The 25,976-nt window shown below is 40.2% G+C and overlaps 1 protein-coding gene across 2 annotated transcripts in view; it reads right to left on the minus strand.

The window, feature by feature from the left end:
- Nucleotides 1-25,976, minus strand: part of LOC136882012 (zinc finger protein 84-like) — a 121,280-nt gene that overhangs the window by 16,706 nt on the left and 78,598 nt on the right. The window contains exons 1-4 of one of the 2 annotated variants that reach the window (XR_010861065.2): nt 16,341-16,430; nt 16,005-16,203; nt 6,088-6,217; nt 2,547-2,642 (exon numbers count right to left, since the gene is read on the minus strand). Coding sequence is in view for 1 of the 2 variants with exons in the window: in XM_067154502.2 (XP_067010603.2) it covers nt 6,175-6,217 (43 nt within the window). In the remaining variant the exon portion in view is untranslated. Of the gene's footprint in view, nt 1-2,546; nt 2,643-6,087; nt 6,218-16,004; nt 16,204-16,340; nt 16,431-25,976 lie in introns of those variants that run through there. The other variant, XM_067154502.2, reaches the window with a different exon arrangement.

Below are 25,976 nucleotides of genomic sequence, written 5' to 3' on the forward strand. Positions count from 1 at the left end.
TTCAGAAAACAAACTCTTCACACAACTGCAGGCACGGGACAGACATAGCATTTCATCCCTCCTGCAGCACCACACTTTGGTGGAATTTGGGATGCAGCAGTCAGGAGTCTGATATATCACCTCTGAAATGATGGATTCTTATCTCTTCACCAACAAAGAATGGTCAACTCTTAAAACGCATACTCATATCCTATCACCAAATAATTTTTAGAGATGTTTTAATTGTGTAAATTGTTGTTTGTGAACTTACAACAAATTTCCTCATTTTTGTAACCCACATGTTACTCTATGTAACACTTTGGCTAGACAGGATCCAGATTTTTATCCTCTAGGAATGAGATCATGGCTGAAGATGCTCATGCAATGGGCGAAACATGCCCTGTTAAATTAGTATGACAAGATATAAATCTTAATTTTAAGAACCCAATGTGTATTGAATAGGTGGATCTCAATAAACTTTTGTAAAATTGTTCAATTAATGTACATTTCAATACAGACCAGTCATGAGATCTGTACCATGTAATTATCAGAGATTGTCATAAACACCCACGAAGTGAAATTAAAGATCACTGTTCATATTGGAGTTGAACCCTGTACACAAGTGATAGATCAATGTTGTGTAGGAAACTATCAACTCATATTAAGACTATAAATCCAATCATAGATCAAGAAGGCCATCTTCATGTCAGCAGAAGACTGCACAATGCTCCAATACTATTGAAGTGGAAACATTAGAAATTCTGTATCATATAATCTCATAAATATAATTATGATGGCAGAACACCTCGACTACATCATCCTGGCACTCAACTCTCTGAAAGACAAGTTCAGTATCTCATCAGCAAAGGGGACGGAAAGAAGCCACACTCATGCACATCTCAAGTGTTCTAAGTTGAACGCAGATACCTTAGAACAATTAATGCGAAATACACAAAAGGTGCATGTAACCTCAACGTACCCATTCCTAAAAAATAGCATAGATTATCCTGGCCAAATTCTCATAAAAAATGGTGTGAGATTGAACAAGACCAGACTACCTAGCTATCAAGGCTGTCTACATAGACATTATATCTGACCTCACCACAAAAACATATCTCTCCGCACTGTTTCTACTTAGTTCTTGTAGAGGTACAGCGACAAAGGCACAAACTTCTTTGGAGCAGCTAAAGAAATCACGGCCTTTCTGCAAAACAACCCTCAGAAAACCAACTCTTCACACAACTGCAGGCATGGGACAGACATGGCATTTCATCCCTCCTGCAGCAACACACTTCTGTGTAATCTGGGAGGCAGCTGTCAAGAGTCTGGTATATCACCTCAGATGAGTGATGGATTCTTATCACTTCAACAACAAAGGATTGACCACTCTTACAACACATACCCACAAACTCTCACCAAACCTAAATGATGACCCTTTTGAAAATTCTTACCCAACTACATCCTATTTCCTTATAGGAGAGCCAATTACTAGACTTCCTGATCTTGACTATACTTCTCTCCAATCACAACCTTGCCGGCATGACTATATATTCAGCAGCTAACCCAGAACTCCTGGAAGAGATGGTCAAATGAATATCTCAACAAATGGGTAATGAAATACCTCATAGCAACATAGTCATACTGAAAGAAGAGGACACACACGCTATGAAGTGGACGATAACAGTGATCAAATGTGTATCCTGATAGCGACAAATGTTCAGGTAAGTAACGGTGAACTTACAAGGCCTATTCACAAACACTATCCCTTATGAAGTATGAAGCAGAAATGCACGATAACATCTTAGGGCACAATTTTAATTTCTTTGTTGCTTTCTCCTAGAAAACTCTAATGCATTGTTTAATTTCTCTGTTGTATCCTGATGAAGAAAGGCTCCTTTGGAAATGCGTAGTGAGTTTATAATTAATTACAAGGCATAAGCCCAAAATATACTTCATGAATAACTCTTGAATGGCTTATTTATTCATTGCATGTTTCAGTAATATTCTAAGTCACAATGGACTAGTAACACCACAGAACACATTAGCAAGAATAAGAATGTTTCTCACTTGCCATGAGATGGCTACAATGTGTGTAGTATATAAGTGAATGCTCACAATAAACAGGCATATCACCTGCAACTTGTATCTACAAATAATTGTATTATCTAGAAATCAATAATTAATATAATCAATGAGCTTACAAAGGTGTTTCACTTGGAAGCAACTAGTAAAATACCCTGCAAAAGTAACAAAAGAATGTATCTTATTGCTACATTGCATTGGAAAATATTTACAAAGTCAGAAGTATTAATAGGAATGATAAGAGCTCCCAAATGAGGTGTGTGGAGCAATCCTAACTGCTGCACAATTCATATCGCAAGATCGTAGAAAAACTTGATGGAAAAATGAAAATTAGATAAATAAACAGTCAATATCTGAAAAAGTATATTTTTTGTAGGACTATCAATAGTGTGCACTGAAATGAAGGGTCAAACACTGATATCTGTTGAGCCCTTTTCTAGCCATTTTTATTACTTGACGATGGCTTATCAAATTATGTACATTACCTCAGGAGAGTTTTCCTGCGTTGACCTTGGCTCTGTTAACTCTGATTTAATTTCCTCTTTCAGAGTTATCACTTCTGACACATTTTCAATATTTTCCTGTAGAAAATAAGATATATTAGGTATGCTCATGACACATATCCACATATACTGTCAAGAAAAAACGAGCATGTTAATGCATTAATTGCCAGTATTACAGTTACTTTCAAAATTTCACTAATAGTAAAGGAAGATTACTACCATCAGAGGATTGTTATAACATAACAAAAGGCTGTACTGAGAATGTTACTATTCTTCCTCACTCCTTATGTGAGATAAAGAATGAAGACTGAGAACAAAATAAAAAAATGAGAAACAATTCCTAGCCATACCAGAATATATACTAACAGGGATGGAATTGGCACCATCTCGCACAGAATTTGGAAGGAAGCAGCCATAAACACTAAATTATATGAATTGTTTTCATATGTAAAATCATATCAATCAAATTTTAAAAGTTATTTGAACTAACTACAAGTGCTACAACTGCTCTAAATCTTTTTGTTCTCAGCTTAGAGTTTGTTTACAGACAGATTAAAATACCTTTAAATATTGGAATCACACTCTCTACTCTGGTTTTGCTGAGCTCACAGGTTCTACATAAAGCATTAAGACAGTTCTGTTTCAAACAGCATATTTCAGTGCTTCCAAGTGTAAAATAAAAAAATAAACATGAAAGAAGCAGGCTTATCACAGTCATATACCAGCAAAAGATGTGATGTTGCCCAAATTCAAAGTAACCACAAATGAAATATTTTACTACTACAGTCATGTTATGTAGTGTTCTGTGAACAACTGTGGGGATGAGGACACTGTCAGTGGAGAGTCTGCAGTGTTGGAGAGTACATCTGCAGTTTCAGAAGATCTTTTACGATCTACTACGAGACCTTTAAATTTCTCACTTGGATTCAAAAAACTTTGTCGGCTCTAAAGGAGGGAGGGACTGTGATCAAAAGCTTATGTTCTAGTATAAATTAACCTACTAATAAAAGTGAGTTAATGTATAAAGTTCTGGATTATACTGACTTAACCCATTCAATATAGAACCAACTTAACCATTCAAAATAGAAGAGAACAGTAGTTGAACTAAGGAATGGATGAAAAGGATGCACAAGTAGGAGAGGGAAATTATGACAAACAGGAGAGAAATTTTTTTGTTTAATGTGCCTTAGGTCCTCAAAGTGTTAGAGCCAACTAAGGAGAGGCTTAGTTAGAAAATTATCTCAGAAATCATGTATTCTAGAGCCCTTAGACATGATTCTCCATAAAACATAGAGTTTGACCTTTATTTGAGGAATAAAATGAGCTAATCAATATTCTCCTTTTCTAAATGGATTCAATATCTGAACAAATAAATTATTTTGAGAGAATGTACATTCAGATTTTGAGCTATTTCATCTCTCGTATGCCATAGGCAAATCTGCACTTTCCTTAACACACATACCTTCCAGCACATTGTGGATGTGAGGGTAACCCAGAGTAATCACACAGTGTTGATATTTTGTTTAGCAGACTGGTCTCATAACAACTGATGAAAGATTTCTAAAATAACTTCTTCTACACTAATTACGACAGGAGTAATAATTTTTAACATGTAGTTCTAAAGGTGGTGCAGTAGTGTTTGAAGATATTAGTTTAAAAAGAAGTACAATGGGCCAACCATCCCCTAGTATAATCAGAGGGGGAAAATAGAAGAGGTGCAACCCCTAAACCAAAGTAATTTTGATACTGACAGTAAAAAGTACAGACTAATCGAACCCCAACCTTAACATACACGCTAACAGTTTCCGACATTGGCACACGTTTCTTTAACATAATTCTCATATCTGTACAAGTTTGAAGCAGTAGCATTATAAGAAATATTAAACCTAGAATTTTTAATCAGGAGTGTGCTCATATGCCAGGTTCAAGTCTGACATAACAAGAAATACGAAAGGTAGAGATCTTGAACAGCAGTACACTCACATCTTGAATATGTTCAGACACCATTCTCTTCTGTAGAGCCTGTAACTCAGAACTCAAAAAGCACACATTTATTCTGAGAATGACATTCATCAACTGAAGAATTTTAGCTTTAAGCAACTATTGGGCAATATCTCATCTGTGTTTGCAAAAGGTTATTACTGTCAGGCCACAGTTATTCATTGAACATCTCTTTTCAAACTGTCAAGGTTATCAAAGACTCTGAGGTGCCACAATAATTTGCAGGAATACACTTTCATGCCAGTAAAACTACAGACATATGCTGGGATAATTCAACTTGTTCAAATACCTCTAGACTGAACCCAAATCACACTCGCTCACATGAAACTAGCATGTCATCAGTTTACCCCCTGAGTTATAAGATGAAAAGCCATTGAACTGAAAACTACACACACAGAAGATTGCAATGGACTGTGATCAGAGTAGTAAAAGACAAAGCAAGGAAAGATGTTGAAAATAACTTGCATCCTTTCCAAAATTTTCCACTGCATTTCCGCATCCATCAGGGTGTTTGCTTTAGATGAACTATAATCACAGTAAATTTCCAAGGAAGAATTTTACTATGTGCTCACCCAACATCCGTGTCATTGTAAAGTTTAAATGATGCAAATCTGACTTGAAATTTCTTTTGGAGGAAAAATGTTCTCCGTGAGAGCCAGGGACCTATTGGCCATAACCTAATTCAATCTAGCACCCACCATTTTCCAGCACCTCAGCAATAACTAGCACTGCAATTGACTGATATTATAGGAAGTGACATCAATACTACAAAGATTCCATTACCAAACCATGCAGGATAAATAAATGATCACACACCATCCAGAAATCCATTTCAATAACCAACAGAGGTAATCAATTAACAACAGGCAGTCAGTCAATGGGTATTTAACACATGAAATGCCCTGAAGCCTCAATCTTGAGACACCGCTAATCACAACTTTGTCACTAGCTGCACCTAACCAAGACTGCTACTACATCAAGCCTACACCTTTGATTCAACTTTATTACACTATAAAACATAAAATGCATTTGTAAATCTATGTGTTTAAAATCTTAACCATTCACCTAAGCCACTATAACAGCTGAGGATGTTCCTAAATAAGGAACGAAACATGTACCGTACTGTTGACATATAAATAAAAAAATAGTGAGGCTGATTACTTGCAAAACATAGAATGCATTGCCGTCTCCCCAGTAAATCCTAGTGGCCAACTATTCACACGGCGGCCCTTATCTGGTGGCTTATACCACCAGAACCCCTTTCCTTGTACCATGAATAATATATTTGTCACTAGTTTGACCCATAGATGTACATCAATAGTGTGGTTTTTAGTTCCTAAGGGTTGGCAGCTATGCACAGCGGGCTGTAGGGTACTCCCAGAAAAAGAAACAAAACAGAGTCATACTATGCTCATGCAGCAAATGGTGACTGCTGGTGTTAATATTGAGAAAGCACATAGATAATTATGACCCTGCAAAACTTATTCAGGTACTCTATAAAGTTATCTGGAATGAGACTTACAAGTGATGCACTCGTTGTTCCTTCAAGCCAGGCTGGTTCCTCTTTTATCTTTAATTCCAGGTCCATTTCACACTGCAACTGAGGTAGTTACAAGGTATTAGGATCGTTGATTACTTCCAATGACCTTACACTGAAACATAAGCCAGAAAAATATATTACCTTATTGGTGTCATTGCTACTTATGTTATTTGTGAACAGACTACGCAACAAGCTTGTAATTTTACATGACTGTCAATACTAAGTTCATACCGGTACCGAAAAACTCGAAATTTTACATGACTTCTAATACAGTGATCATTTCCATAGGAAATGTAATTTAACATATCTGTCGATATCAAGGTCCCCTAATTTTACATGGCACAGTAAGTCATATTAATAGCTATATAACATACAGTTTTATACGGAAATGAAAGCGCAAAAAGAAGACATTTCATATTAAGAATCCAACGTACATCGCTTGTGATCGAAAAGCACAAAACTTCTTGAAAGTTCAGTGACTATTCCATTTGCTGATTCACTATCTCTTTATTTGAGACATGTTCTATCCATCTGATCTTCAACAACTTCTGATAAGACGGCATTTCAAAGGCTTGAACTCTGTTTTTCTCGGCACTAGTTATTATCTATCTTTTATTTCCATATGATGTCGTATTCCATACTCAGTGTAGACATAACTTTTAAGTTTTTCAATCTGTTGAACCTAAAGAACATGATGGAGAACGGATGGGAGTTTAGGCAGGATTTAGTGATGATATATATCGATATCGATATTGAGAAGGCATATGCCAGTGTACCACACCAAGTAGTCTTGGATGTTTGATAAAAGAAAAGGCAGGGAGAGGAGAAGAGCCAGTTATAAAAGCCATAAACTAAAAGTGAGTAAGTAGTATGAATGCTACGATAGGACGAACAAACTCCTTCAAAGTAGAGACATGACTTCAACAATTATGTGTATTATCCCCTCCAATCTTCATTACATTCATGGATTAAATCCACAAGAGTATCCAACAAACAAAGGGAACCAAGGAGGCAAAGGCCTTACTCTTTGCAGATGACACAGTAATATGGGGAGAAGCTGAAATGGAAGTACAAGAACAAGATACTGTATGGAATCACGAGATAGAGGAATATGGAATGAAAATAAGTGTGGAAAAGTGTACGACAGTAGTGGTGATGAGAGGTATTAGAGAAGGAAGTGGGAATATTGAAGGAAATGGAAGACCATTAGAAGTTGTAGAAAGCTTCAAGTATTCGGGGAGAATAATTGCAGAAGATGAGGACATAAACTAAGAAAATAGAAAGAGAATTGAACAAGCCAAATGGGTTTTACCAATATGTGAGAAGTATAGTCTGTAACTGGGACGTCCCAAAAGAATGGAAGAAAATTTTGCATCCAATATATTACACACCAGTTTTGACATATGCTTCAGGCATATGGACAACAACAAAACATGATGAAAGCAGAATGCAAGAAGCCAAGATGAAATTCCTTAGAGAAGTAATAGGGAGGACATGAAGGGATAAAATCAGAAACATAGAAATCCGGGAGTGAATTGGATTCCCTGAACTGAAAGGCAATATAGAGACCAGTAAGCTGAAATGGTATGGACACATGATAAGGATGGAAGAGGATAGACTTACATAGTAAGTATTTACAGAGAGTCATAGGAGAAAGACATCGGGGAACGCCCACAAAGGGGTGAATGGATATGGTGAAAGAGAGTACAGAGAAGAGTGGAGTAAAAGTAGAAAAAATATTCGAGGAAGGGAGTGGTGGAGAGAGAAAAGCTGAGGAGCATTCCTGCCAACCTTCAAAAAGAAAAATCCGGAAGATTCTTAAGCGGAAAATCTTTAACACGCGCATGCATAACAGTCTTGAGACAATGAAAAAGGACGGCAGAGAGGGGGGATAGATTATAAACAATACTAATACAAGCCAAATACAATCGAACCTCGATGCATCGTTCCCGGAACTGTCGTTTTCCCGTATTCATCGCTGAATTTATTCGGTTCTAAAAATGTTCCATATAAACCAATATTAAATTTCCCCGCACCCATCGTTTCTCGAACTATCATTTTATTGCATTGTTCGTCGAAAAATATTTGTCCTCGGTCAAAATTTTCCCGCATTGATTGATCACACGTAAGAAAAATATACGCAAAAGTCTTTTTTGAATTTAAGGGGACTGCTCAATACTCTTAGCATATAATAGCAGCAACCTGTTACGCGAGAATGTACGTGCGATTCAGAGTTGGTAGTCTTGAACAAGGGTATTGTAGGCTGGATTGCGGTGCGCAGGTCATTCACGCGTAACCTCACTATGAGCCTCCTGGTGCCAACGCTTCTCCTCGGCCCACTGACCGACCCATATAAGTATTCTGGTTTACAAGAATTAAAACGTAGACAACGTAAAACTTAAATTTTTCACTATTTTCTCTGTTGGTATTGGCTGGCTAGGGCGGCCAACGTCGTCTAAGAAAAGAGAAAACCACGCAGTGCGACAGATACGTTTTAATTAGTCACAGAGTTATTAATCGCCTCGTACCTTGTGGAGTATGTGGAATTCTAGAGGCCTGTTGACCGCTATGTTGCCCTCTGCCCAACCAAGCCGGACCAATAATCTTTTCTCATAGCCTAGTCTTGTAACTAGTTCCTAAGTTGGCGCCTTCGCACAAGCCGCTGTGACATCATTCGAGACGCGCCACGTTGAATTTCTAACCTCTGTGCAATCGTCTGAGCTGAGCTGCGGGAGCTGCGCCGTGTTGGGTATCCAACCTATCGTTCGCAAAGGGTCTACGGAATCTATTCCTTAATGTAGGTTATCGCCGCAATAACCACGCATATCTTTAATTTGCAATAAGAGAACTGAATTTAAAGATTTTCCATTATTACGAAATGTGTAAAGAAATGTGAAACAAAACGGCGCTAAAGTCACGCTTTTTATTTTCATCTCGCAGGCTTATATCTTGGTTGCGGTATGAGCTAAATGGTTAGCACGTGTTGGTCTTTGGTTGAAGGGTCTGGATTGGGTCGAGGATTTTAACTTTCCTCGGTTAGTTCCAACGGTTCAGAGGCTGTCTGTTTGCCGAATTAAACATTAGAATTCATCTTAGGTAGGGCCGCATTTTCATATGCGCGTAGATCGCCTGCACCCGGCTCCGGAGGCCACGCGCCTTTATTGTTGTTGTTTTTATAATAATAATAATAATAATAATAATAATAATAATAATAATAATAATAATAATAATAATAATAATAATATATTTATGTAGCGAAAAATGTCCCAATAAAGTACCCGTATTTTATTACTTTGCTTTCCCCCTATTATTTATGTTGCCCGCATTTACAGTTTTCCCGCATCCGTCGTCATTTTCCTCCTGCCCCCTCAAAAACGTAGCATCGAAGTTTTACTGCTTATGTTATAATCACCCCTGAAATTAAATACTGGCACATAGTTACATCTTGATGAGAACTCATCTCTTTTCACAGGGAACAATTTCCGTGATCGAATAAAACAAGGATATTAAGCAGAATATGCCTCCCGAAAAGAGTGATAATATCGTTTCTTAGTTGAACTCATTACGAACATTACTACCTGGCTTAGAAATTCGTCACACAATTCCACGAGTTTCGGAACTTTTGCAAATGTACGCACACCAACAAAGCCTTTCAGCTGCTACGAAGCACGACGCAGTTACTAACATTGTTTTTTATAAATTCACTGCCTGCTACTTTTCACGGAATTCTTTTTTTCAAAATAGTAGCCTGCTACTTGATTGAGAACATCTCATTGAATGAAGTAGCAGTTGAGTTCGAACAGGTGACAAAAGCAAATACAGTAGAGACAACACGCGGCACTTCCGGATTTAGCCTTGTTAAAATGGGAGACAAGTCGCAAGTGGCGTGACCCGAAAAGTCGCGCTAAATTCAAATATCAATTGAAACGTATATACAGAAATGGATAAATAAATTACATCTAGAAAGAAATTGTTAATAAGATATTAACTTCAAAGTTGCTAAAGCAATTCTGGATAAATGAAGAATTATTTAACAGGTTATTATTTAAAGAATGAAATTAGACATATAATCAAGATGTGAAATGGATTGCAATACTTATGCAATACTTTTTTTAGCTTTAGCATTCCTGCCTGAACCTTTACTGCTAGATTTGTCTTCTTTCTCATTTAAAAGCATTGTATCATCAAATTAAAACACTTTTCAAGAAAAAAATCGGCACATTCCTTACACACATGATTTAATGAATTTACATTTCAGAGCTGGACAATTTTCCTTGTAACCTGAAGCCTATTAACAGAAAGAAACTCTATAAATTTAGCTTCCAAAACATTACTTGCCATAATGCCATTACATTAGGGTAAAGCACATTTGCATCATCATATTGTTTGAACAAAATATGCACATTTCTTAAATCACCCATATTTTCCTCAGAGCTTGACAACGCATTACGGCATTCCAAATGGTGTAACTTGGAACACAACCAGCCACACACATATGCATATGTATTTTCCTGAATTAAATCAAACCCACAGATCACACGTACAACAGCACGTCGGTATTGAAGGTTAACTGCCGCACTATACAATAAAATAAGCTTATTATATTATAAGCCAGTTAAAATGTGGGTCGCGCAGGTCAGAAGTTTGGGAAGTACTATAAAAATCTCTTTGTAACTGAAGGAATATATACATATACAAACACAATATTTACTTACATTTTCTTTTCACGAGGGAAGCGGAAGAAAGACCGCGAATCCTTCTGCACTACATAGTATTGCAGCCAAACACAGCACGTATCTTCCCACTCATATTGAGAGGAGAAATAAAGGAGTGACACACGCTACAATTTACTTATGCCAACTTAATGAAAACGCATAAATAACGCCAAAAACTTCACAAACAAATACACGAGCTCTTATGACATAATCAGCAACCCTCAGGTCACTCCGCTAGATAGAGCTCTAATGGTTGTCCCTCGATATCTCGCGGAATGTCGCGTATTGTCTCTACTGTATTTAGTTGCTGAACCTCTCTCTCGACCAACTGACACCGAGCTGCCTGTGACCCGGCCTTTTATAGGCAATCGGGTTCTCGCGTGTACGAGAAGGCAGCACGGGCGTTAGCCGCGAGAGAGGCAGCGAGGGAGTCCCAGAAGGGTGCCCTCCCTCCGTGCTACTTTATTATTGAATATGTTACAAACATGGTGACGTAGACAGGCGAGCCTGTTCAAATTAACAAAGAGAAACAGTACAATATGAAACAATACAACAGAGTACAATAAGAACTTGTAATAATAATACACTGTAACACATCACAAGTTGAATGTCTCCGGGAGGCCAGTCAGGGACCTCGTGAGAGTGGGAAGAGTTGTCTGTCGCAAGGGCCGCCGGGGCGAGGTCCGACGCCCTGCGGACAGCGGCGGCACTACGTCTTGGTTGCTGCTTTTCCCATCGCCCCGCGACGTCCGCGTCCTCGTCCTTGCCGAGTAGTGGTGGCTCCGCGGATGACCGCGGGCTGGCGATGAGTTGGTGTGTAGGTAAATCCTTCTGGTAGAACGGCGACCTGATCGCCGGTTGCCCGGTCTACCTGGACGGCCACGTCCCACCCCTGGGCCAGAGCCAGGTATAACAGATTGGCCCTGTTGAAGAAGTACTTCTTCTGTGCTGGATCTAGGCGTGGCCAAGCAGAGAGTGCCCAGAGGGTGGTTGCCGCGTCGTGGTGATCGCGTCCTGTAGGGATGATGGCGAGTTGTTCCTTTAGTGCTGTTGCGATCTGGTAGACTTTGGGGTCTGGTGGAGTTGGGAGGCCCTTGTCGTAGGTCGCCGGTTGTAGTTGCCGCCAGGGAATGGCGGCGGGTGGAGGTACTGGGTCCGGGTCTTCCGTGCCTCCGTCGACGTTGAGCTGCTCCTCTTCTAAAAAATTATCCATACGAGCCTCCATGTCCTTGAAGCGTTCGGCCATGGCTTGAATGGCTGCAGTGAGCGTCTGAATATTTTCCTGAGACATATCTTGATCTGGATCTACTTCCTGTAGGATGGCGGTGATAGTGTCGGTCGAGGTAGTGCTGGTGGCACGAGACTGGTGACTGATAGGAGTTACACTTGTAGACTTGTGATGTACGTTCCGACGTGGCGTACTCTTGGTCTGCCGGTATGCTGCGTCAAGGCGCGTTTGTGGCATACTCCGATGAGCCCGGTGTGGTAACAGGGGTACGTTCCCAAGAGCTGTTACCGAAGGTTAGTTGCTGAACCTCTCTCTCGACCAGCTGAACCTCTCTCTCGACCAACTGACCCCGAGCTGCCTGTGACCCGGCCTTTTATAGGCAATCGGGTTCTCGCGTGTACGAGAAGGCAGCACGGGCGTTAGCCGCGAGAGAGGCAGCGAGGGAGTCCCAGAAGGGTGCCCTCCCTCCGTGCTACTTTATTATTGAATATGTTACAAACATGGTGACGTAGACAGGCGAGCCTGTTCAAATTAACAAAGAGAAACAGTACAATATGAAACAATACAACAGAGTACAATAAGAACTTGTAATAATAATACACTGTAACACATCACAAGTTGAATGTCTCAGGGAGGCCAGTCAGGGACCTCGTGAGAGTGGGAAGAGTTGTCTGTCGCAAGGGCCGCCGGGGCGAGGTCCGACGCCCTGCGGACAGCGGCGGCACTACGTCTTGGTTGCTGCTTTTCCCATCGCCCCGCGACGTCCGCGTCCTCGTCCTTGCCGAGTAGTGGTGGCTCCGCGGATGACCGCGGGCTGGCGATGAGTTGGTGTGTAGGTAAATCCTTCTGGTAGAACGGCGACCTGATCGCCGGTTGCCCGGTCTACCTGGACGGCCACGTCCCACCCCTGGGCCAGAGCCAGGTATAACAGATTGGCCCTGTTGAAGAAGTACTTCTTCTGTGCTGGATCTAGGCGTGGCCAAGCAGAGAGTGCCCAGAGGGTGGTTGCCGCGTCGTGGTGATCGCGTCCTGTAGGGATGATGGCGAGTTGTTCCTTTAGTGCTGTTGCGATCTGGTAGACTTTGGGTTCTGGTAGAGTTGGGAGGCCCTTGTCGTAGGTCGCCGGTTGTAGTTGCCGCCAGGGAATGGCGGCGGGTGGAGGTACTGGGTCCGGGTCTTCCGTGCCTCCGTCGACGTTGAGCTGCTCCTCTTCTAAAAAATTATCCATACGAGCCTCCATGTCCTTGAAGCGTTCGGCCATGGCTTGAATGGCTGCAGTGAGCGTCTGAATATTTTCCTGAGACATATCTTCATCTGGATCTACTTCCTGTAGGATGGCGGTGATAGTGTCGGTCGAGGTAGTGCTGGTGGCACGAGACTGGTGACTGATAGGAGTTACACTTGTAGACTTGTGATGTACGTTCCGACGTGGCGTACTCTTGGTCTGCCGGTATGCTGCGTCAAGGCGCGTTTGTGGCATACTCCGATGAGCCCGGTGTGGTAACAGGGGTACGTTCCCAAGAGCTGTTACCGAAGGTTAGTTGCTGAACCTCTCTCTCGACCAGCTGAACCTCTCTCTCGACCAACTGACCCCGAGCTGCCTGTGACCAGGCCTTTTATAGGCAATCGGGTTCTCGCGTGTACGAGAAGGCAGCACGGGCGTTAGCCGCGAGAGAGGCAGCGAGGGAGTCCCAGAAGGGTGCCCTCCCTCCGTGCTACTTTATTATTGAATATGTTACAAACATGGTGACGTAGGCAGGCGAGCCTGTTCAAATTAACAAAGAGAAACAGTACAATATGAAACAATACAACAGAGTACAATAAGAACTTGTAATAATAATATACTGTAACACATCACAAGTTGAATGTCTCAGGGAGGCCAGTCAGGGACCTCGTGAGAGTGGGAAGAGTTGTCTGTCGCAAGGGCCGCCGGGGCGAGGTCCGACGCCCTGCGGACAGCGGCGGCACTACGTCTTGGTTGCTGCTTTTCCCATCGCACCGCGACGTCCGCGTCCTCGTCCTTGCCGAGTAGTGGTGGCTCCGCGGGTGACCGCGGGATTATCGATACATATACCAGTCGAATTTCAAACATGGCATCTCGTATTACAAACTACTATCGAAAGTCAAACAAATCCGATTTGACCGCAGAAAGCGAAACCAAGCGCGGATATTCAAAATCCGTACAATAACGTTGTTCATCGGTACAACCGTAAAACACACACATAACCCGTATTTTTTACGAAAAAGCCGGAATACATGGCAGGTATTGAGGGGGTTCTTGATTCACATTTCAACCCAGAAGACTGGAAATGGAAAATGAAGAATAATCTCTTGAACTGAAGACAAAAATTTATACAATGCTGCTATCAGCTCATTTTATCGAACAACGCCACCAACCTTTACTTCAGTGTCCTTTTTTTTTCTGTTCATGTCATGTCTACTGACACAACCGAGTGGTGTTTACCAGAGCGTCCCTTGGAGGGAGTTCTGTGTCAAACAACTGGTTTAAATGTTTAGCAGTTTTTATTGTTCCCCAGGTGGTACAAAAACTGTCTGTGTTGAATACCTCGAGTAGTATGTCATAGAAAGAAAGAGATCCACCTTATCAATACTAAATTTATTAATGTTTTTAAAACAGGACCGCTTTCGACTCTTCACAAGTCATCCTCAGCTGTTATATACATACACATTAGAATACATGTTTTAACAGTTGTATCTTACAAATAAGCATGTCATATTTGATAGACACTAGGTGGTATGTCTAGAAGTGAAATTCTGCTTCTTATGTCTAAGTTTAGAGGATCAAGAATATATTAAAAAGATATCTATCTTTAACACATTAAAAGAATTACAACACATGATAAAATTTGTTGTTTACACCTCACTTTGAATATAGCATTAACGTTCAAGTTTTACCAGTAAACGTTCTTTAAAAAGACTTTCATATTGCGTTGTTTTTAGTCGACTAAATATGCTTAAATGTAGCTGCATGTGCTTATACAGTATACTTTTGTTAGGCTTAAACTTTGTCGAAATGAGTAATGTGAATCTGAATTTGAAATTACGATAACAAGATAATGAAGATACCTCGAGTAGTGTCGCAGTAAATTCATTTCAGCCAATAGCAGTGTTCGTTAGTCACCTTGCGATATTTTATTGTAAATATAAACATAGGGCACTAACAATGAATACTACAATTTCTCCTACAGGTATAGCTTTATTCCTGTGGCTAATTGAGTCGAGTCGTATGCATTGCCAGGGAACAGATTTCTATGTAAACACATTTCTATTCAGGAAACTATGATCAATTGTATTTTGTATATTTCAACGTAGGGGATAATACCGAAGTGTGCCGTGTTTACTTGTTCTGGCCATCACAGGTTATTCTATTAATATATTATTGGTTTTGCTTTTAAGTAACTACCTTTTACAGTTTCCACAACCAGAATTTATTCCTGAAGATTGTTCATCCATTCCTGCTAACAGTTTAATTTTGCACTAGGCCTAACAAGTCCAAGGGAAAGGGAAGATTAGGTATGCAGCGACATTAATTAAGGTTAATTAATGATAAAATGCGGAAACCACGGAAATGTTTTTCAGGGCTGCCGATCCTCACTAACTCACCGCTACTCGCCCCTGAAGATCTTTTACACACAAATAAATCGGAGAGTTACCAAAATCATCACGAATAAATACCGGATATAGCTGCTGTAGGATTATGAAGTGATACAGAAGAATCTCCATAACAACACTGATATAGCAAGATACCGATATCCTAAATGGAAACCTCTCAAGATTTCAAACCCTACTACCATAAGTCGCAGCATACAGTATAAAGAACAAACTCAACATTTACAGTGTCACTAACAAATTGAACACAGAGGTAAATAACACAGCAAAACAATAATTACAATTATATACCGGTACTACATATTGTAATTTCTTTCTGAAATTACCATAAGCATTTTTTCATCTGCGAAGCTCTTCAGGAAAAATCCTCATTCCACTAAATTTAGATACGGTACCGGTGTACGATATATTGTTACTATCATACACACGACTTGCCAGCACTTGCAATGCAAAGGTGGGGAGTTTTCAAAAAGCAAGCTAGTTGTATGCGTATACATTTTTTATGCTTCATTAAAACGAAAATTTCTGAAATTTAACACATTAAATATTAAAAATAAGTAGAATGCTGAAACTGAGAAGGATTAGTAAGCTATTAACTTTTTACCGTTCTCAACTGAGATCTGTAAATTTCGCAACAGTAATTTATTGAACTGGAAAATTACCGACAATATGGTAGAGGTTGTGGACACACTGTAAAATGATAGAAATAACAAATCCTCAATGAAGAAAATCCTAACTCACTTAACGGAACAAGCTACACAACTGGCTATTACGCTCCTTGTATAACAACATACCAGCCACTTCGAAGCAAAACCGTATATTTGAAAGTTGTGTAATCACTTAAACGAACACTTGAGGAACAAATTTGATTTGTAACAGTCAGTAGAACAGGCTGAATTTAGAAAAGGATGTATTACTAGTGACAACTACAGAGTATACGACACTTACTGAAAAGAGCTCTGGGTGCAATGTCCCGCTATGTCTGGCTCAAAGGATTTATAAGCGACAAGGAACTTCTCCGGGAGAGGAAAAAAAAAAAAAAAAAAAAAAGATACGAAAGCAGGTCCATAAGTCTTAACGTACGTGGACAGCCATGGAAGGAGGGATCAACTCACTGAACTTTACGATCCAGTTCTTCGTATACTAACGGAAATAAAATCGTAGGTACGGTTTTTTATACATACAGTGCATAACAGTCTTGTTTGTACACCAGTTTATTGCAACGAAATAACGGGTAAACTTTTGTATACAATTATTGTGATGTATTTTATTACCCATATCGTAATAGATACATTAATAAACAATTTAAATAATAAAGAAACAGATACGTGACCTTACAATTTAACACAAATACAAGCAATGTACCATAACCGGGCGTTTCATCGTGCAACAATCTTGTTTGTACACTTGCAGAAGAAAATGAAAATTTCACTCAAAACACTTGTTTCCTTGGATTTAATACCCCGATGAGTGTCCTCTGGCCTTGAAAACTGCCTTGCACCTTCGCTGTATGGAATGAACCAGTTTGTTACATCTTTCTGGATCGGTTTTACCCCTTCTTCGTCAAATGCACTTCTTAACTGCTCAAATGATTGACGTTTCCTTTCATGAACCCGTATTTTTAGATCGACCAACAAAATTTCTGTGGGTTTCAAGTCAGAGGATTGGGCAGGAGTTCGCAGTTGCGTTGGTAAGTTCTATATCAGCCACTGTTTGCAAATATTAGCTGTGTGCTTGGGGTCATTGTCTTGCTGAAAGATGTAGCGAGACTCCAACCCCATTTTTACTGCACTCTGTTTGACATTGGTCTTTAAAATGTTTAAATAACCTCATCTGTCTATGATGCCATTGATGATTCCGATATTTTCCACTCCACAAGACGACATGCACCCCCAAATCAGAATTGATCCACCTCCATGTTTTGCGGTGGCTAGGGTATTTGCAGATTTATTGGCTGTATTTACTTGTCTTCATACAGAACTGTTTCCTTTCGAACCGTATAGAGATATTTTTGTCTTATCTGACCAAATAACTTTGTTCCAGAACGTACAATCCTTGTTTTCACACTCTCTGCAAAAAATACATTCTGGCTTTAAGATTGTTTTAGTAACAAACGGCCTTTTCCGTGGCCGTCTACTGTGATAATCATATTTCCATAATATGCTACGAATTGTCTGACTTGATATTTTCTTCTTCGTACTTCCTTCCAGCATTACGCGGATCTTATGTGCACTTAATTGTGGATTCTGTTTTACTTGTTTCACAATATAACGTTCGTCTCTCCTGTTCAGTATATTTTCTTTTGCTTTTCTTGGCAAATTATTTGTGCTTCCTCTATATCTGAATTTGTCCAACACATAGTGTATTGTGGAATGCGGTTTATTTACTTTGCGTCCAATTTCAGGCAAATAATACCCTTGCAATCCAAGAGATAAAATTACATGTTTTAGTTCGTCACTTAACTCTGTTATTTTACCTATTATGTAACTCACGGCCTGGTGCACAAACTGCGAAAATATACACACTAGCACAGCACAGATACACACCAGCTAACTAGGAGTGTTCCCGAGCAAATACGAGGTAGTGAACGTGTACAAACAAGACTGTTGCAAGCAAATAGGCCACTACACAACATATTTCACTCCCATTCTTTAAAAATGATGACTGAGACTTTTGATCGCTAACATCAAGTTCTCAACACCTTGTGCAATAACTTATCCAAGTCTCGTGCATTGGTTATGTACTATTTAGAAATTATAAAGACATTATATCTGTTAAATGGGGTGTACAAACAAGACTGTTATGCACTGTATACAGGCTACGGTACATGCATTATCATATAGTCCGTTATGCCTTTCAGCGTTCAGTCTACAAGCCTCTGTGAATTTCCTATACCAGCACGTTGCCAAGATCCCCTCTATTTGCAACAGGTTCTGTGGCCTCATTTTGTTCTATACCTCTTATCCTTAAATCGTTAGAAACTGAGTCTCGCCATCGTCGTCATGGTCTCCCTCAACTCCTCTTACCCTCCATAACAGAGTCCATTATTCTCTTAGGTAACCTGTCCTCCTCCATTCGTCTCATATGACCCCACCACCCAACGAGCTGCCACCACCGAAGCCGGTTTATACGTACAACTTCAATCAATGAGTTAATTCCATCGAAATTTAGCCTTTATTTCCTCATTCCAAGTACCCTCCTGCCATTGTTCCCACATGTTTGTACCAGCAATCATTCTCGCTACTTTCATGTCTGTCACTTCTAAGATATCCTGAGTGCACGCAGCTTTCGCTCCCGTAAAACAAAGTTGGTCTGAAAACAGACCGATGTAAAGATAGGTTCGTCTCGGAGCTTACTTCCTTCTTACTGAATACTGTTGATCGCAAATGCGAGCTCACTGCATTAGCTTTACGACACCTCGATTCAATCTCACTTACTATATTACCACCCTGGGAGAACACACAACCTAAATACTTAAAATTATCTACTTGTTCCATCTTTGTATAACCAATCTGACATTCAATTCTGTTGAATTTCTTACCTGCTAACATCAATTTAGTCTTCGAGAGGCTAATTTTCATAACATACAGATTGCACCTATTTTCAAGTTCCAAGATACTACAGTAGGCTGCAGGTTTTCGGCACAATCTGCCATTAAGACGAAGTCGTCAGCATGGGCCAGACTGCGTACTACATTTCCACCTAACTGAATCCCTCCCTGCCACTTTATACCATTCAGCACATGACCCATGTAAACTACGATCAGCAAAGGTGAAAGATTACAGCCCTTTCTAACCCCTGTAAGTACCCCGAACCAAGAACTCATTCGAGCATCAATTCTCTCCGCAGCACAATTGCCAACATAAATGCCTCTGATTGATTTTAATAACCTACACTTAATACACCATAGCTTCCCAGTATGGCGAACATCTTTTCCCTGGGTACCCCTGTCATATGCTTTCTCTAGATCTACGAATCATGAACACAATCTATTCATCTCGTAACATTTTTCCATTTACTGGTGCATATTGAAAATCGGATCCTGACAGCCCCTCTGTGGTCTGTAACCACACTGGTTTTTATCCAACTTCCTCTCAACGACTGATCGCACCCTCCCTTCCAAGATGCCAGTGAATACTTTGCGCGGTATACTAATGAATGAGATACCTCGATAGTTGTTGCAATCCTTCCGGTTCCCTTGCTTATGGATAGGTGCGATTACTGCTTTTGTCCGATCTGAAGGTACCTTACCAACACTCCATTCTAATACTACTCTATGAAGCCATTCCATCCCTACCTTCCCACTATACTTCACCGTTTCAGGTCTAATTTCGTCTGTGCCTGCTGCCTTATGTATGACAATGGAGTTTATTTACCGTCCTTTCCAATTCCTGGAGCGTAATTTCACCAACATCACTTTCTTCCTGCCCATGAGCTTGATGTTCGCGACACCACCAGGAAGATTTCCTTTTACATTGAGAAGATTTTCAAAATATTCCCTTCACCTGCCCAGTGATTCCCTAGGATCTATAACGAGTTCACCTGAATTACCGGTACCCAAAAAACTGTTCATTTCCATTTTCCTTTACTTCCTAAAATACTCTGTTACTGCCAGAAAGGTTTCGTTGCTGCGTGACTTAGCCTTTCCAGGTTATTAGCAGTGGCGGTTCGTGACATTTTACTCTGGCAGGGCTGTGCCGTCCTCTCCCCCCCCCCCCCCTCCAACGGCCCAGTTTTCACTGGCCAGCACCACGATAATTGTAGATGAAATATAATAATGATAGTATTAACAGTAATAATAATAATAATAATAATAATAATAATAATAATAATATTAATAATAATCCGATGACACTGGCTAAATACTGTAGGTATCTTCTTCTGAGGCAGAACGATCACGTAGCGAAAATCAGATAACATCGCAAATTCGAAAAAAGTAGAAACTTAAAGCATCGCAATTTCGGAAGCATTACAATCTACATACCCTTAAAACATCGACAATAAACATATACTTATGTTCACAAAACCACTACATTCATGACTCGATATACTTTTCAGGTTGAGGTTCAAAAAACATAGGCTAATATATTACAACACATGTAGGGAAGTGAAGTGAATTGTGAAGACAGCAGAGCGAACACCACTAGCAAGAAAACTCAACAACTGAACCCGAAGAACAATTCTAGTAGATTACGAAATGTCAGTCAATTGTTATTATAAGTATAAAGTTTGTACTTCGATGATGATGATGATGATGACGGGATGAAGATACACATGAAAACAATACAAGAAAGTAGGTAACGATACCTTAGCTGACTTGCTTGTATACAAAATCCATTCTCCTTTCCTTCTGCTCTGCGAAGTGGTTGATACCACGTTCGTTGAAGTTAGGAACTGCCAACAGCTGTTTCTCGATGGAGCACATAGCAAGCGCGTTAAGTCGGTCTTCCTCCATGGTATTCCTAGTGAACGACTTAATCCTTTTCAGCGTAGAGAAGCACCTTTCATTTTCTGACGTCATCGGAATTGTACAAACATTAGCTGGCTAACAGCTACTGCAATCACGGCTACTATGGCACTCAACTGTTTCACTGATCACAAACGACAATGACATTCACCAGAACAAACAAACAATGCACGCCCGAGTTCCTTTCGGCTTCTTCAGATCTCAAAGCAATGTGACCAACGTACAAATAGTGCCGTCACCTTATGATTAGATTTTAAATCTTTATTTTAGCTTATTTTTAGAACGGAATTGTTTAAATAGTCAGTCTTATGGAAACCATTGTTTTGTAAACAGTTTTGGATTTAACCTCTAACAACAGTTAACGTAAGACGTGTGGGAAAAGGCCTAGGTACATTGTAAAGTAGTTGGCGACGTTGCTTCGGGCTCTGCCGGACAGACCATATACCCTTCAAGTATTAAATGCTCTAAGCATACACCCCGCCTGCACTCTTCCTTCCCCTGACAAGCCAACATCGTCTTCCAAGGCTCCTCCCGCACCCCTCGCTCTTGTTAAAATCTAGGAACTTACTGGGGGCTCTCCTGTCAGCACCCGACCGCCTAATGTCTAAAGAGAAAACATTGTGCTGGACTAAGGAGAAAACATCGTGCTTGCTGAACGGATGCCACGGTCAGACAGCCTTTGCCATGTCTTTGAAAATAAGAAAGCGAAACGTTTAGAGCCAAAACAATAAACATAACTTTAAATGACTGAATAACACACTACCATAAGTTAGACTTTGCTACATTTGTCCATCTCTTTATATAATCAGCTACGGAGTGAAATTATGTTACGAGTTTTAGTAAAGGCGGCGGGGCGGCGCCCAAAAGCCCTTCATGCACGAACCGCCACTGGTTATTACCAAAATCTTCCCACGGCTTCTTTTTGGACTCAAAAACTATTTGTTTCGCTTTGTTTCATTCATTTACGTACAATTCCCTGTCTGCATCAGCCCTTGTTAGGAACTATTTCAGATAAGCCTTCTTTTTACGTTTCCAAGCTGCTGTCATCTCATCATTCCAACAAGATATTCGCTTTTCCCCCACCTTTACACACAGTCGTTCCTAGCCATTCCCTTACTGTTTCTATTACAGCATCCCTGTAGGCCACCTATTCTCTTTCTGTATCCTAAACCTGCTTACTCTCCACTGTTCGAAACTTCTCACTAATCATATCCATGTACTTCTGTCTAATTTCCTCTTCCTGGAGATTTTCTATTCTTATTCGTCAGCAGAAATATTTCACTTTCTCTATCCTAGTCCTAGAGATGCTTAGTTCACTATAGGTCAGATAGTTGTCTGCATCACCGAGAAATCTCTGAGAAACGAATATATTTCTAACAGACTTCGTGGCTTCTAGACTTCCTGTTAAGATATCACCTATTTTATGGATCTGGTACCCCTAGCCCCAAATGTGAATAGCCTTATGCTTGAAGAATGTATTCGTAACTGCTAAACACAAACTAGCACAGAAGTCTAGCAAACGCATCCCATTCCCTTTAGCTTCCATGTCTTCCCCACATTTACCAATCACCCTTTGGAATATTTCAGTTATATTTGAAACTCTCGCATTCCTGATTAAGAGTCTTACCTTATACTCTGCCCTTCCCTTTTTAACACCCGTCAAGTACCGTCTTTGCTGAACCAGCCAGTTTTACTTTATTTCTTCCAAAAGCCCAATTGATATTGATAGCTCCCCATCGAATTCCATTTCGTTCGTCAAGTTGTTTCCAGGAGTCCCTCGCCTATCAAATGAGAGTGGGACTCCATTACTGTCATAGGTCCGAGGCTTGTTTAAAACGTTCTGAACTCGGTAAATTCATGAAGCAGGATGCTACTCTACTTACACATATTCCAAGTGAGGATCTCTCCTCTAATGGGTGAGAGACTAATGGTGGATTGTGTAGTCCTGGCCGTCAGAGCACAAGAAGGGCATTAAACAGAACATGTCCGAGAACCCATTCCCGTTCCATAGCAACTGGTATCCCGACCATCAGGAGCACTTAATAGGCCACTCAGCCATTGCCCATTGTTCACGAACTAGAACGTGACTACAGTAACCCACACCATGAACCATCAGTTATTATTATTATTATTATTATTATTATTATTATTATTATTATTATTATTATTATTATTATTATTATTATTCCGGAAATATCGTGGACCACAGAGGTGTAAGGAGGTGCTGGGCTGAATGGATGGACAAGGATTTGACAACAGCATGAATGCTCTAAATTTTTAAAATGTTTCCTTTCTTCTTGTTTCTCTTCTTTAAAATTTGTTAAACAGAAGATCTGAATAAACAATAACAATATAATAATGAACTCGTTAGCTCCAACAACAACGACATAAAGTCCAAAATTAGGGACAATTGTAGAGAGAATTATCAGCATGATGTTATACGAGGGATGAGCATTTTTAGCTCTGAAACAGACACACAATTTTATAAGAGCAAGTTTGCTCCGTTACCTTCCATAGCCTAAGTGTCTGAGCTTCAAACTCTAATACAGTCCAGTTTCTCAGAGGCATACATTACTTATAGCGCACAATGTTATACAATGGCAATCTCCAAATGAGGTATTTACAGTCACTTCTGCTCAAATATTTTCATACTCTTTTCCGGAAACATAAAGAGGGGCAATGAGTGCCCATACTAAATGGCCATAATATATGAAGGGAAAGCTTAATAATGATCGGCCAAAAACAAAATGCAGGGAGGCGAAAAACCTGCACTCCTTCTAGAAAACTCTTAAAACCATACGTGGGCTCATACCACCAAGATACATAGGTTAAGGCTATTCTGCGCCAGGGCGACTAAATGATTAACATTAAATACCAAAACCTGTTAGTAATTTTGGAGGATATGAAACTATAGTCACCCTTACCGATTTGAATGGTAGTCCGTTCATGTCGACCCCGCCAATGACCAACAACATTGCCATCACTGATGCAGCCATCAAAATTGAAATCAGACTCACCTGCTGTCCGGCTCTGCAACACATGTTGCGCCTCGTGGGCCTGCCTCTACCGTGCCAACGACCTATCGGCGCCCGGTACAATTCTATTGAAATCCCCATGTCAGCACTCACGTAACAACCTCCCTCTTCGCTTGCACGATGACAACTGATGTAACTTAAATACATACAATATTTCACAACCCACAGGGGCAGAATGCCTCTTTATTCTAACTTGCTTATATAAAAGTTTATCTAATAAGTTGCTAAGGAAAGAAATTTAATTAAGCCACCTACATCATCACTTGGTGGCTTATGATGAAAAAGCAAAAGCCTTAACTCTGGTTTTGCTTGGCATAGATAGACCCCTAAAATCCTTCCTTTTCTCGGGTTACTCAATAAAAGGGTGACAGGAGAAAGGAAATTAAGTATAATACAAGGTCCATGAAATCTGGGGCAAGATTGCCCGCGGAACAAAATATTTTACTATAACCTGATATCCAATTATTTTTTAAATAAGTGGGTCTTTGTCCAATGTCATTCCCCATTTTTACTCTGATGAGAGTCCTTAAGGTTATTTCTAGCTTTATCCACAAATACCGGATATTCTCTGATCTATTGTCTCTCGCAAAAGCTTGTTGATCGACTGAAAATTTGACAAAAGCTTGTTTGTGGAAACTTAAAAGTAAGAAAAATTGGTGAAATTTTTTGGGACTCATGAACGGCCGAGTTAAAGGCTAACGATAAACAGTGTAAGAAAGTGTCCCAACGAGAATGATCTCCTTGATGTATATCAATAAGGGCAGTTCGAGGATTATGATTAACCCGCTCAGCTAGAGATGGTTGTGAGTGGTACGCAGATGTCGTGACATTTGAGACAGAGCGATCAAATCAGAACTTACGAAATAAATTAGAGTGGAACGCTTTAGCGTTAATAGAAACAATATATTGACGGGATCCAAGAGATGGAGGAATAGTCTTAATACAATAAATAGCGACCTGAGCAGTGGAAATCCTAGTCGGACACAGCCAGGGAACCGTGTAAAACCATCCACACGCACACAAAAATAAATTTATTCCCATTCCGTTTAGATGGAGAGAAGGGTCCTACATAATCGATGCACAATGTCTAATCAATCAAGACTTACATGCTTTAACAAGTTCCCTAATCTGACTGTCCATACCCTTCCAGATAAACATTTCCCATTTCTTCTCTCCAGTTTTGAAGATGCCTGGGTGTCCCCCTAATAGGGTCTCATGGTAATACTTGAAAATCATAGGCACTAGAACATCTGGAACCACAATTTCCATCTTCTGATCGTGCCACGAAGGGCAACACAGAATCCCATTCATGGAAATATAAGCGACAAAATGTTCCCCAGAAGAAAGGGTTTCCATAATAGGAACCAACGCCGGATCTTCACGTTGGTATTTCGCTATATCGTGAAATAACTAAGGGGCTTCAGTTAAAATAGCGCTTATGGTAGGAGGTGTGGAAATAGGCGGCAAAGGGCTTTCCTTCGAGTCAACAACATCAGAATCGCCGGAAAACATTCGGCTTAATCCATCTGCGAACACATTTTCAGATCAGCGGATGCCACACGTCAAACTGAAACGCTCAAATCCGAATCGCCCGATGGGCGATTCGCCCATTACGACGGGGACTAGCCAAAACACAGCTCAGATCCTGATTGTCAGTCTCTAATTGAAATTTAACACGCTCAAGGTAAAGATGGAATGATTCTAATTGGAACAGGACGGCCAGTCCTCTTAACTCAAACGTAGTGTACTTGGCCTCTTGAGGTGACAAGGTTCTAGACGCAAGAGCGATTGGCCGC

Source organism: Anabrus simplex, chromosome 10, assembly GCF_040414725.1.
Source record: "Anabrus simplex isolate iqAnaSimp1 chromosome 10, ASM4041472v1, whole genome shotgun sequence".
Taxonomy (NCBI): Eukaryota; Metazoa; Arthropoda; class Insecta; order Orthoptera; family Tettigoniidae; genus Anabrus; species Anabrus simplex.